Genomic DNA, 14195 nt, shown 5'->3' with positions numbered 1-14195 from the left:
AGATGCCAAGTTCCAGATCAACCTCAGCAATTTAGCAATACCCTGTCTCAAAAGAAAAACGGGGCTGGAGACAGCTCAGTGGTAGAGCACTTGGCTAACATGAGTGAGACCCTGGGTTCAATCCCCAGTCCTGAAAAAAACAAACAGTCAAAAAACAGCATACAAATTCATATACATGAGCAAGGCCCTGGGGTTCTTTCAGTTGTAGGTGGACACAGTACATTTACTTATTTTTATGTGGTGCTGAGGATCAAACCTAGGGCCTCACATGTGCTAGTCGAGCGCTCTACCGTTGAGCCACAACCCCAGCCCCAAAAGTCATATTTTTTAAGGAAGGAAAAGTATATAAATGGTAAGAGAAAGTCTTCCTTTTCCAGAAGCAAGCACTGCAGGATGGGAACATTTGGAGGCAGAACAAATTTGGTATTAGCTTGCCAGAGGTTGAGTTCACATGTAGTGGTGGCTTGGCTGAGATCCTTGAGCCTCATCCTGGTTCCAAAGGAGAAGACATAGATGACTTTAGATATCCCCTCTTTTGTTTGAAATCCCTCATTTTTGTTTTCTAGGAGCCCTTTGGACTTGGCAGACAAAAACATGGCCTTCTCTAACTGAGTCTGCCTCTTTTTTGGTGGTGGTGGTGCTGGGAATTTTCCACTTTTAGTCTTAGGAAATGATAGGTTTGGTTCTATGAAAATGAAGAGGCAGGGCTGAGGGTGTGGTTCAGCAATAGAGCGTGTTCTTGGCATGTGCTGGGCTCTGGGTTCCATCCTCAGTGCCACCAAAAAAAAAAAAAAAAAAAAAAAGGAAGAGGAAGGAGTAGTTATGTGTCTGCTACAGTGGAGTGAACTCCTAACAGAGAACCCTCCTGCAGATAACTAGACATTCTAAACAAAAGTAACACCAAAACCAAAACCCAGCTACTTGCAAGAAGAGATCAACACTGTGTGAGTATCTTGTGGGGTTTTTTTGTGGGTTTTTTTGTTTGTTTTCTGGTTTTTGGTACTGGGGATTGGAGGCACTCAACCACTGAGCCATATTCCCAGCCCTGTTTTGTATTTTCTTATTAATATTTTTTTAGTTTTTTAGTTGTAGATGACACCTTTATTTATTAATTTTTATGTGGTGCTGAGGATCGAACCCAGTGCCTCATACATGCAAGCCAAGCATTCTGCCGCTGAACCACAATTCCAGCCCACTATTTGGTATATTATTTAGAGACAGGGTCTCACTGAGTTGCTTAGGGCCTCGCCATTGCTGAAGCTGGAACTGGCGATCCTCCTTACTCAGCCTCCCAAGCCTCTGGGATTACACATGTGCACCACCGCCTGGCTTTGGTGGGTTTGTTGTTGTTAGTATTTTGGTTTCTGGTTGATTTTTCAGCAACTTTAACCTGAGGACCCATGCAGTCCAGCCCCCGAGTAAAACTCAGGTGGAAACCCAGTTGCCTTACTGGTGTGCAGAACCAAAGGTGGAGGCTGGAGTGATCTTAATTGCTGGAAAGCAAAGAGGAAATTCTGGAAAGGAGATCTCCAAGGAGGGTACTAATCTTTGATGCACAAATTCCACCCAAGTCTTTTTCCGTTTTTTTTTTTTTGTTTTTTCTTTCCCCTTCTAATAATGGGAATTGAACCCAGGGCACTCTACCACTGAACTACATACATCCCCAGTTCTTTTTATTTTGAGACAGAGCATCAGCATCTGGGAATGTGGCTCAGTGGTCGAGTGCCCCTGAGTTCAATACCAAGTAACAAACAAACAAACAAAAAAAGCCCAATTAAGTTGCTGAGGCTAGCCTTAAGTTTGTGATCCTCTTCTCTCAGCCCCCAGAGTAGCTGGGATTACAGGGTGCGCCACAACCAGAAATTTCATAATCAGTAAAAATATCCAGCAAGGTGTTGAAATAGATAATTTGAGATTAAAAAAGAAAAGAAAAGAAAAACTTAAGAAAATTGGTTGCCAGCAGAAAGACACTACAAGAAATACTACATGGAAGTTTTTCAGACTGAAGGGAAATAATATCTGGAAAAACTAGAAACTTCAAGATGGGTAAAAGATCACTGGAAATGGTAAATAAATGGAGAAAGGTTTTATTTGTTTGTTTCAGATAAAATATTATAGGATTTAAGACAATCCTCTAGAATTTTTTTTAAATCCTTTTTTTTCTCTTAATTTCTTGGAAATATATACTTTATATATATATATATATCTTTATTTAATTTGTTTATTGTATGTGGTGCCAGGGATCGAACCCAGTGCCTCACGAGTACTAGGCAAGTGCTCTACCACTGAGCCCCAGCCCCAGCCCCAGAAATATACTTTTTTTTTTTTTTAATACTAGGAGTTGAACCCAGAGGTGCTCAGCCACTGAGCCATGTCCCCAGCCCTTTTTAATTTTTTTAGACAGGGTCTTGTTAAGATACTGAGACTATACTATATGTCAAAATGCATTCTACTGTAAAGTTAATTTAATAAACAAAAGTCTTGATTTTAGCTCAGTGAGACCCCTGTTAAACTTGTAAGGTCTACAACTATAAGGTAATAAATTTGTACTGTTTCAAGCAAAAAAAAAAAAAAAAAAAAAAGAGAGAGAGAGAGATTGAGGCTGGCCTCAAATGTGTGATGATCCTTCTGCCTCAGTTTCCTGAGTCGCTGGGATTACAGATGAGCACTAACATTCCTGTTTTTGTTGTTGTTGTTGTTTGGTACTTGGGATTGAACTCAGGGACACTCAAACCACTGAGCCACATTCCCAGCCCAATTTTTTTGTTTTTTTTTTGTTTGTTTTGTTGTTGTTGTAGATGGACACAATACCTTTATTTTATTTGTTTAATTTTATATGGTTCCAGGTATCAAACCCAGTGCTTCACGCATGCTATGCAAGTGCTCTATCACTGAGCCACAACCCCAGCCCTGATTTCGATTTTGGTATTTTATTTAGAGACAGGGTCTCACTGAGTTGCTTAGTGCCTTGCTAAATTGCCGAGGCTGGCTTTGGACTTGGAATCCTCCTGTCTCAGCCTCCGGAGCTGCTGGGATTACAGGCATGTGCCACCACACCCAGCACCTTTCCTGGTTTTTATATGACCATTTATTTATTTTATTTTATTTTTTTAATATTTATTTATTTATTTATTTTAGTTTTAGGCGGACACAACATCTTTGTTTGTATGTGGTGCTGAGGATCGAACCCGGGCCGCAAGCACGCCAGGCGAGCGCGCTACCACTTGAGCCACATCCCCAGCCCCTTTATATGACCATTTAAAGCAAAAGTCACTGCATATGGGGCTGGGGATGTGGCTCAAGCGGTAGCGCGCTTGCCTGGCATGCATTTGGCCCGGGTTCGATCCTCAGCACTACATACAAGCAAAGATGTTGTGTCCGCTGGAAACTAAAAAATAAACATTAAAAGTTCTCTCTCTCTTTAAAAAAAATAAAAAGTCACTGCATATTCACATTAAATGTGCCGCCAATTGTCCCTCAGTAGCCATCTCAGTTATCAGATCCACTGTCTTAGAATCTTGTACTTATGTTCAAGTAAGTCTGATTTTACTTAATAATAAGTAAAGAGTATGTTCTTGAGTATGTTCCTCAAAGTATAAGAGTAGTGATGCTGGCAACTTTATTACAGTTTATTGTTATAATTGTTCTATTTTATTAGGTATTTTCTGAGTCTATTATTGTGTCTAATTCACAATTTACACTTTATCTTAGGTGTGTATGTAAAGGCTGCTGCCCGCGATTTTAGGTATCCGCTGGGGGTCTTGGAGTGTGTCCCCATGGTAAGCGTGGGCTACTGTGCAGTGGGAACTGCAGTGAACAGGAAAAAGCAACACATAATAGTGAGAAAGAAAGGCAAGAAGATATGACAGCAGGCTCCGGGTATTTATCATTCCTGAGATCTGTCTTCTTGCTTCATACTTAAAGCCAGGGCCTGGACTGCACAGTGAGCGCTCACACCCAGCCGGTCTAGCACCAGAGCCCTGGTCAGCCCTCGCCATGGCACAGGCTCCTGTCCTGGCAGAGGATGCCTCTCCCCCAGCTGCCTGCCCTTCTTAGCGCTGTTTCGTGAAGCATTGGCATGGTTGAACTTGGCAAACCCCAAATTCATTCTACTTTCCCATTTTTGTTCCTGTTTACCCTACCCTACCCTGCCTTCTGGGATTACTTGAATAATTTCTAGAATTTCAATTATGTTTGTATCCCCAGTATCACAAAATAAACAAATAAAATTTAGCATTTGGTTTTTAATTGTATCTCTTAGTTTTTTTGTACTGGGGATTGAACACAGGGGCACTAAACCACTGAGCCACATCCCCATGTCCCCCGCCCTCCCCTCATTTTTTTTAAGAGAGAGAGAGACATTTTTAATATTTATTTTTCAGTTTTCGGTGGACACAACATCTTTTTATTTTATGTGGTGCTGAGGATCCAACCCAGTGCTCCACGCACGCCAGGCGAGCACATTACCGCTTGAGCCACATCCCCAGCACCCCCCCTTTTTTTTTTTTAATATTTAGTTTTTAGTTTAGTTAGACACAATACCTTGTTTTATTTATTTTTTATGTGGTGCTGAGGATCGAACCTTCTACCGCTGAGCCACAACCCCAGCCTATCCCTTTTTATTTTTGAGACAGGGTTGCTAAACTGCTGAGGCTGACTTTAAAACTCATGATCCTTCTGCCTCAACCTCCCCATCTGCTGGGATTATAGGTGTGCACTACTGTGCCTGACTGCCTGCAGTTTATTTTATTTAAAAAAATTTTGTGGTAGTGGGAATTGAACCCAGGGATGCCTTACCACTTGGCCTCATCCCCAACCCTTTTAATTTTTTATTTTTATTTTATTTGGGACCAGGGATTGAACTCAGGGGTGCATAACCACTGAGCTATTCCCCAGTCCTTTTTTTCATATTTAGAGACAAGTTCTCACTAAGTTGCTGAGGCTAGCTTTGAACTTGCGATCTTCCTGCCTTAGCCTTCCAAGTCACTGGGTTACAGTCATGTGTCACCAAGTCTGGGCTAAGAACTGTCCTTTCTAACTTCAATGCTACACTGGCTTCTGCTGATCTTAGCTGGTCCTGCACCTCCAGCCAGAGAGGCAGCCTAAGGCTGATCACAGTGCCTGACTGGATGTCACCTTCTACCTCCTTGGGGGCCAGAAGAAGGTCTGTCTCATGACTAGTGTGTCCCAGCACTTAGGACAGTGGTGCTTCTGAATAAATTATGGGTCATTCATCCATTCAATAAATTTGGAGCCCCTACAGACCCTCTATCCTGGGAATAAATGAGGAGAAACCTGAAGCCCCAACCTCCAGGGGCTCTGCTTTGGAGGGAGTTGGTCAGGACTGCGGAGGCTGGGCAGGCTGCACTGGGCCACATTCTTCGTGTGCTAGGGTTACAGCTGCCCTGACCTGGGTGAGTGCCAGGGACACTGCTTCTCTCCCACCTCTCAGAGGTGGTGGCAGAGGTCTAATGCTAGGCTATGGGGAAGGCGAGCAGAAAGAGTATCCACTGTTCCAATCTGATTTTATTGAAAAGGAAACATACAAAAATCATGTACAAAAAAAATTAACCAAACATGTACAGAAAATTCATTCCGGTATCTACAGCAGCGCATATACAGTATTTTACAGGCTGGGCCACCCCTCCCCGCTCCCAGACTCCTCCCTCTTCTGAGACTCCCCCCCTCCCTGACTCCCCGTCTTCCCCCCAGCGCTTGGCCCTGGGGACTAAGGCTGGGGCGGCTTCTGCCAAAGTCTCCCACCCCCCAAATGAACGCCAGTGGTCACACGTGCTCTCTCTAAACCTATGCAATGGGATTGATGGGGACGGGGGTGGTCATGGGCAGAGCACAGGATTCACAGTCTGGGCCCCTCCTGGCCACCCCCAGATGAAGGTGAGGCAGGCGAGCCCGCCACCCGCCGGCCGGCTCAGGGAAGATGGCTGGGCGCTAGGCTGGGGAGGCCATCAGACACACCCCATTCTCTGGCTCCAGGAGGCTAGTGGTCACGTTTGGCTCATTTGCTCTTCATGGGCCCCCTCCCCAAGAGGAGGGGGGGAAGCACCAGGGGCCTGAGGCCAGGCCCAAAGTGAAGGAGCACTGGGGAGGCCCCCAGCGTCCCCCCTGCAGCTGGAACGGGCAGCCAGCACCAGCAGCCTTTCCTGAGATGGTGATGGGCGGCAGAGGCAGGTGGCTCAGTCCCCACCCCCTCAGTCACCGCCGCCTTCTGAGGCTGAGTCCTTCAGCCCTCCTTCCCCTGGCGGCTGTGCCAGGGGCCCAGGAGTCCACTTCTCCATCACTGCGCCCAGGCTGGGCCGGGGCTGGAGTGGCTGCCCAGCCCGCCCCTGGGACAGGCAGGGCTGGTAGTCCAGTATGCTACATGGTGCAGAAAAAGTCCCCCGCGCTGGCCAGGGCATCAGGAGGTGGGAGGGTCCTGCCCCCCAAGTCCCCGACGTCCACCGGGCGGGTGCAGGCACCTAATTGGGCTCCATTTCTGGGGCTCCATGGCCCCTGGGTAAGGGCAGGAGTCCCATGATGAGATTGTACAAGACCCTCCAGGGTGAGGGGCGGTGTCGCTGCTGTTCCTCTTGTCTCTAGGGAAAGAGAGAGAAGGAAAGTTAGCGGGGACTGTGTGGTGACAGGGAGGGGGTGATCCAGGCGAAGGGCAAGCAGGAGGAGGCTACCCCTCACCAGCCCTTTCCAGCTCCTCCGCCCACCAACGTCATCCCTTCCCGGGACAGGATGTTACATCCTCTGGTAGGACATGAGACCAGGAGGGAGAGAGGAGGATAGAATTCCCACAGCACAGAACCAGCCTGGCACTAAACAAGTGCTCAGCATGTTAGTTGTGACCGTCCCCTCCCTGTTTTTTAGGTGGGAATGTCACCCAGGGGCTGAGGGACTGGGCTAGGTTGCAACTCATCCTGCCTTCCCCTTGGCAGGACGAAGCTGGCATGGTGGCCACACATGTGATCCCAGTGACTTGGGGAAGCTGAGGCAGGGGAACTGCAAGGTCAAGGCCAGCCTGAATGACTTAGGCAGACCCTGTCTCAAAATTAAAAAATGGGCTGGGGTGTGGCTCCGAGGCAGAGTGCTTGCCTAGCATATATGTGGGAGGCCCTGGGTTCAATCCCCAGTACGACGGGAGGAAAATAAAGGTTGGCAAGTGAAGAGAACAGGGAACCACAGCTTCAGCCATTCTACAACAAATGGAAGCAGGGAAACAGGGGACACACTCGGGCAGTGCAAAGTACTTTTAGGCAAAGCCAGGTTCACTGTGAACTCAGAGAAACCCTTGCCTTCTTCTCCCTCACGGCAAAATGAAGATGTGGGATGGCCCCTAAGACCCTCTGACTCCCAAATACTGGTAAAAATGAAAGGCAGTACCAAACAATGTCTGAATAGCTCTAGTGTCCTCTGGCCCCTCTGCCAAGTTCATGGCTAAGCAGGGCCCGCCTGACCTCATCCCCTCTGAAGCAGAGGAAAGGACACACTCATTTTAAGGACAGTCAGTTAGGTGATCCTAATGATCCCCAAGGCACCTTGCAGCAGATCCTGGGAGCACCTCCTGCCCGAGTTACACGCCCCGCTTCCAACTGCTGCAGCCAAGAGAAGGTGCAAAGGGGGCAGGTTATAAAGCCTGCCACGGACACACTGCTATGGGGAGGAGCACAGGGCGCCCAGGTACCTGCACATAGGTGCACCTGGAGGTGTGCATCTTTGGGGATAGAAAATAAGTAAAATTTAAAATATATTTAATCATGTATCCTAAATATCCACCATGAGAAAATGAATCAGGACACTGTTGATTCTATGGGATATTAGCACCTTTGCCAATGAGGATGACTCTCAAGGATAACGTGGAGTGGGGGGCGGGCGCAGCAGTTTGGAGAGGTACCCAGACTAGATCATGCCTGTTAGGGTGAAAGGCCCCACTATCCTAAGTAACTGATTCTGGCCTTGTATGTGGGAAAAGAATCCGCACCTGCAGGGGAGACACACCAACCTGGGGTCTCCTTTGTTTTTGGTGGTTGTTGCTGCTGCTGGGTTTAGTCCTGTGCTGGGAAGGAACCCAGGGCCTCGCATGCTAGGCAAGGGCTCTACTCCTGAGCCACAGCCTTGAGGTCGCCTCTGCCAGGCGGGCAGGGAAGGGATCAGGGAGGGGCAAAACATCGCGGGCATTTTTGTTTTGCTCGTGTTTTGGGCCAGCCAACACCGCAGGTGTGATGTTCACACCGAACCCAGCTGGCCGGCTGGAGGGCTGCGGGCCGCCCGCATTTCCTCCTGGAGGCCGCGATGCGGGCCGGCGGGGCGGGGCGGGGCGGGGGAAGGGGCGGAGGAAAGGGGCGGGGCGGGAGGGAAGGGGCGGGGCGGAGGAGTGGAGGAAAGGGGCGGGGAGGGCGCGCGGCCGCGGGAGCGCGGAGCGCGGAGGGGCGGAGGGAGGGGCGGGCGCGGCCGCGGCGCCGCTGCTGACTCACCAGCTATAAATAGCCCGGGATATAGGAGCCGCTGCGCCCAGCGCCGCCCTCAGTCCCCGCGGCCGCGGGCCACGGGCGCGTCGCGGCTCTAGCGGAGGCCTCGGCCCGCGGCGGCTCCGCGGGCACAGCGCCCCGCCCCCCACCTGCCTGTCCCCGGCGCGACCCCGCAGCGCGGGGCAGCAGCTGCCGCACATCTGGCGGGGGCGCCCGCGGCCCCCTCCCGCGGCGGGAAGTCCCACCTGCCGTCCGCCCCTCCCCCGCACTCACCCGCCGCTCGTACTGCGCGTTGAGGTCGTCCGCCATCCGCCGCAGCTGGGCCCCGATCTCGCGGGCCCACTGCTCCTCCTCCCCCCGGACCCCGGGGGCCGCCTGGGTGGGACCGCCCGCCAGGGCCTCCGGGGCGCTGGGAACCGGCGACTCTAGGTGCTGCTCGGCGGGTGAGAGGGATGGCTGAGGACCTGGGAGAGGCAGAGGGGCGTGGTCGTCACCTACCACCCCTCGGGGCCCAGAGGTCCAGAGGAACCCGGGTCGCCAGGACCTGCTCCCTCTCCCTGGTTTCTTCTCGGCTCCCCGCCTGATTTCTAGAGATTTCTTTTTTCTCCCTGCGAGCCAGATTTCTCCCCTGCTCCTTCCCAGGCACTAGAAAGCCAGAAGAAGACCTAACGAGGCGGCTCTCCTGGGGTCACTTGCCTGGCCCAATGCCCATGTCAGCCTGGAAGTCCTTCCTCTCATCCGACCTAAGTACCAAAACAGGGCCTTTTCCAAAACAGGGCCAAATCTTGCCTGCGGTATTTGATAGGGAAACTGAGGCCCACCCTAGGAAGCAGCCCAAGGTCACACAGGGATACAGCGACTGACCCCACCCAGAGTCACAAGCCTCAGGTCTCCTGCCCTCTCGTGTCCAACCACAGTGAGGCCACACCCCCGGATGTGGCAGAGGCCAGGAGACCAGAAGGCCAGACTGTGGCTGCCAGAGAGCACGGCCTGGGGGGGTTGGGACACGGGAGATGCCTTCCTGCCCCACCCCCTTCTGAGCTCCTCGGAGTCCCTCCTGTCACACCGGGTCCTGGCCTGAGGGTTTCCTAAAGCCTAAAACCAGGGCCTCAGGTTCACGTCTGTGACTCTTCTTGAAATCGGGGGTCCCCGCCCCGCCGCCAGGAACTGAGCTTGGGAAGTTTTCTCTCCTCGCTCCCGGGGCTCCGGGGACGGGATGGGGGAGGGACGGGAACCAGGACAGTCTTTTCCCCTGCCGGGCGTCACAGGGTTAACAGCCCATCAGGCAGGGGACCTTTAACCCTTCCCTCCCCAAGACTCACCCTCTCCCCTCCGGGACTTTCCCAGCACAATGGCCCTTCCCCCTGGGAGACCGGGAGAGGGCCAGCTCGGGCCAAAGAGATGCAAATAAAGGCAAAAGGCCCTGCGCCCCCTCCCCAAAGTCCAGAGGTGTCAGCCCTCCTGCTCAGCCCACACTTCTTCCTACTGTAAACCTCGGGGGGTCCCGGGGACCCAGGCTGGAGGAGGGGAGCTACGAAACAGCTGTTGCCCGAGGCCCGGAAAAGAGAAGAGACCGTGGGCTGCGAGACAGGGACTGCAGTCAGATTCCAGGAGGGACTTCCCACTCGACCTCCCCCTCCATCCTCGGCCTCCCACTCCGTCTTCCTGCTTCTTACAACACAAAAGACCACACTGGCCACACCCTCCCAGTGGCCCTGCTCCTCTCACCACCACCCCCCTCGCTCCCACTCTAGTTCCTCGGAGTCTCTACGACCCTCTTTCCCTGGCTCCCATCATCCCGGATGTGGGTGGGCACTCACCGTCTGGGCGCGGGCCTCGGGGCCGGCTGCGGGGACCCCCAGGCCAGCGGGGGACCCCCAGGGCGGCGGTGACGGCGGGCGGGGCGGTGGGGGCGCAGAGGTAGGCAGCGGGCAGCAGGGCAGGGGCGGCGGGGGCGGCAGGCAGACCCGGCTCGCAGAGGCCGCAGGACACAGCCGAGGGCACCAGGCGACCAAGCGGGAAGGGGCGCGGGCCGTCGCGGGCCAAGCCCTCTACGGGCTCCGGAGAGCTGCCCTCCTGGCGTGCACGGGCCATGGCGCTCCCTGGGGCCTGCAGGACACCGGGAGGTCAGCGGGAATGCAGGGGGTTAGGGCCCCAGGACTCCTACACCCCACCCGGGGGTCACACCAGGCAGTGAAGGAAGGGAGGTGTGTGTGACAGGACGGAGTGATGGCCCCACAAGACACACCCAACTAGGGGATGACCCGTGCAGGACAGCCCCCCAGGAACACGGTGTTGGGCACATAGGAGGGACAGGGAGGCACGGACCAGGTGGAAGGAGTGTGGGCCTGTGTGTGCTTCGAGGGCTGCCATGGCCCCACAACCCAAAGTCACTCTAGCTGGGCTTCACACAGGGCACGGGCTGGTGGGGACAACTTTCCCAACACAGTGACTGGCACACAAGCAGGGCAGCAAGGGTCCGGAGACACACACAAGGGTCACACAGGTCCCAAATGGAGAGGAGTGTTGGGAGGGTGGATGGGGGTGTGTGTGTGAAGGGCACACAACACTGACACACACAGGGCCCCCACAGAACTGGTCAGCCTCCTCCCACCATATCAGAGACCATCCAACTCAGGACACACACACACACACACACACACTGGCCCAAACACAGGCGTGCACACGAAAGCAGCCCATCACAAGCACTATGCACACACTGCATCCCTACAGACACACAACAACATCACACACTGACCCACTGTAGACATGCCCAGGGACACACACAATGCAGCATCACAAGCACAGGCACAAACACACAAAACAGCATGCTACTTCAAAGTCTCCAGCATGTCCCTCTCCACACACAGACACACCCCCAGGACCTGCACACCTTAGGACTCACACAGCCTTGCCACCAAAACACATCAGAATGTCACCATCTCTGGGTCCCCAGGACACATGTAAATCAAACACACATGTCATCAGACCCAGCAGCATCACCACACATCCCAGCAACAACACGCAGGCCACCAGCAGGGCAGCAGACATCAGCTGCCCTCCTCCCCAGCCCTGGAGCACCAGCACCAACTGCGAGCACACAACTCCGGCCGCACAGCCCCAGCGCACACACCTCCAGCACCCACCAAAAACACTGGTCTCACGTGACTGACATAAACACTACACACGCAGCCACATGACACACATGAGCCAGCCGATCAGTGACAAGCCCCTCAGACCCAACAGGCGTGCGCATACACACACACACACACACACACACAGGGCTGAGACAGGCTGCCAGCAACACCCACCGCCTGCACCGCACAGACCCCACAGAGCCTCGGTCTTCAATTCCCAGACACTGACGCCAGACACACAAGCCAAACACAGACGGGGACAACAACCCCCCCCCCCCCCGCACACGACGTGCAGAACTCAGACACCTGGACAGAAAGACAGTGGCACTCGGCAGGCAGACCATCACACATACCCTGGAGACACAGAGACAGCCACAGACCAAACACACAGCCCACACTCGGGCAGGACACACAGCCCACACTCGGGCTGGACACACATCTAAACACAAACAGCCCATTCAAGCAGCACACGAACAAGCACAACTACACACCTAGCAGCGCGGGCAGCAGAGCCACTCAAAGGGCACAGGCAGACAACTCTCCACAACACACAGGCACACCCCACCCACACGCGGGAGCCCACACAACGGCGCGCGGGGACTCACACAGACACCCCGACGGGTCGCAAACGCCAGCATTCCTCTGGATTGACACAACCACTCCCTGCGGCCCCCCGCTCCAACTCGGAGCCAGACACGCGCACACACCAGGCGAGACACCTGCAGATCCACAGCCCCGCACGCGCGAGCCGCGGCAGTCCCAGACGCCCCTCGCTGTCACGGCCCCCCACCGCCGCCACGTGCGCCGCCCCGCCCGCCAGGAGAGCGCGGGGCCAATAACCGGCTGTTGCTGGGGCGCAGCCCCCGCCCGCAGGAGCCGCAGACTCCGCGGCCCGCGAGCCGCCCCCTGTCGCCGCCCCCAGCGGGCGCGCGCCCTGGGTGTGGCCGCCCCTCGGTGCCGCCCCCCGCCCCCCCGGGCCCCGGGGGCTGGGGCAACCTGGGGTCGCCTCTCGTCCCCGGGCCGCATGGCCACCAGGGGGCGCTGCCGAGCCCGCACCCCATTGTTTGTAAACAAACCCGCCAGACCGCTGAGGCACCTGTGCGCCCAGACCTGGCGCCCGTCTGCGGAAGGGCTTCCCGCCCCGCCACCCCCGCCCAGGTGCCCGGTGAGGGTCGGGCAGGCACGGTGCGCGGATGCTGGGCGCCCGCACTGCTCCCTCAGTGCACTCCCGTCACCTCCTCCAGGGAGCCCACCCGGCCTGCCGATGGCCCCCGGCGAGATTCGGGGTGCGCACACTCACCCCGGGGGCATGAACACGCCGGAGGGGGCGGTGATGTGGGACGGGCGGCTTCCTTGAGGAGGGCGCGCCCGCCGAGCGCCGCTCGCTGCGGCGGCTGCTGCTGTTATTCCTGCTGCCGCCGCTCTAACTGCAGTGGCGGCTGCTGTGGCTGCTGCTGCTCGGGCCTTAGGCGCGTCCGCGTTGTGGCCACCGCTGCTGATCTCGATCGTGTTGCCGCCGCCGCCGCCGCTAGGCACCCGTTCGCATGTGGTTCGCGCGGAGTCTCTGGCCGCCCGGCGGATCCGCGGCCGCCCCGCCCCGCCCCGCCCCGCCCCCGCCCGGCGGGTCCCACGCCCCGCCCCCGCGTGACGCCACGGGCCCGCCCGCCGCCGCGGACAAGTCGGGACTTGCAGGCGCGCGCCGCGCCCCCTACCTCCGCGCGCGGGGGGTTTCCCTGCAGCCAGGGGCGGGGCACGGCCCGGCCCTGGGGCGAGGAGGCGCGCCGGTGGGGGACGCCCAGACACGGGACAGCTGGACACACACTGACACACTGACACACTGACTGGGACCCGCAGAAGCACTCCCCGGGACGCACACGCAAACTGACCGCCTGGACTCCAGGGTACACAAAGTCACGTGCTGATAGGCCACGGGGACAGACACTGGGACACACAGCTATAGTCTCAAAGGCACACACTGGACAGGGCATGGGTGCGCAGACACAGAGGGGACACACACAGACTGACTCACCCCAACAGGGTCACCTGGACACACAGCCTGGCAGAATGACAGGGCACACGTAGCTGTCCTGTCTAGGCACTCACACTGGCATGCACGCGCAGAACCACTAACTCCTGTGTTCACAGACATCCCGCTGAGCACACCTGCCGCCACACAGCCACAGAGTAGTTCCAACAGACAGGAGCCAAGCTGAAGGAGTGTCAGGAAGTAACTTCCTGACAGGCACAGCTGGACACACTTCTCCCCCCAAAACACACCTGTCACACAGACACCTGGACACATAGCACCCCCACAAGGACACACACAAGCACATCCACGCCAGCACACAGGCCAGACACTGAAGGTATCAGAAATTGATCCTCAGAGTCATAAATCAGGCACAGAAAAAAACCCACGCCCAACAGGCAGTCACAAAGTCACACACCTGTGACAGGTTCCTGCTACCTGACCCACTGACAGGACACTCTCCAGAGCATGCACACCTGGGCACACTCCCCGTGAATCTGGCAGTGGATCTGTGGGGAGGAGGAAGCCCTGGGCACCTGGACATGCCCGGGCAGACCCTGC

General features: G+C 55.3%; 1 protein-coding gene and 1 long non-coding RNA gene across 5 annotated transcripts; one reads left to right on the top strand and one right to left on the bottom strand.

Annotated features, from left to right (window-relative positions):
• Positions 1 to 786: 786 nt before the first annotated feature.
• Positions 787 to 4248, top strand: LOC114101068 (uncharacterized). Its single transcript, XR_003584214.2, has 2 exons — positions 787 to 944; positions 3712 to 4248. It is a non-coding gene; the product is annotated as an uncharacterized lncRNA (long non-coding RNA).
• Positions 4249 to 6389: 2141 nt separating this feature from the next.
• Bbc3 (BCL2 binding component 3) lies at positions 6390 to 14194 on the bottom strand. Of its 4 annotated transcripts, none has more exons than XM_027945914.3 (4): positions 14053 to 14194; positions 10292 to 10580; positions 8745 to 8935; positions 6390 to 6593 (listed from the first exon to the last, which is right to left on the bottom strand). In XM_027945914.3, the coding sequence occupies exons 1-4, from the start codon at positions 14176 to 14178 to the stop codon at positions 6477 to 6479; spliced, it is 723 nt and encodes a 240-aa protein (XP_027801715.2). In that variant the 5' UTR covers positions 14179 to 14194; the 3' UTR covers positions 6390 to 6476. The 4 variants fall into 4 exon arrangements, with proteins under 4 accessions (XP_027801715.2, XP_027801717.2, XP_027801718.2 ...); XM_027945916.2 differs by lacking the exon at positions 14053 to 14194 and adding an exon at positions 12909 to 13198; XM_027945917.2 differs by lacking the exon at positions 14053 to 14194 and adding an exon at positions 12316 to 12350.
• Between the last annotated feature and the right edge of the window lies 1 nt (position 14195).

This window comes from Marmota flaviventris, chromosome 18 (genome assembly GCF_047511675.1).
Source record: "Marmota flaviventris isolate mMarFla1 chromosome 18, mMarFla1.hap1, whole genome shotgun sequence".
NCBI classification, from domain to species: domain Eukaryota; kingdom Metazoa; phylum Chordata; class Mammalia; order Rodentia; family Sciuridae; genus Marmota; species Marmota flaviventris.
The sequence above is the reverse complement of the archived record's forward strand: the minus strand, read 5'-3'. Positions and strand labels throughout refer to the sequence as shown.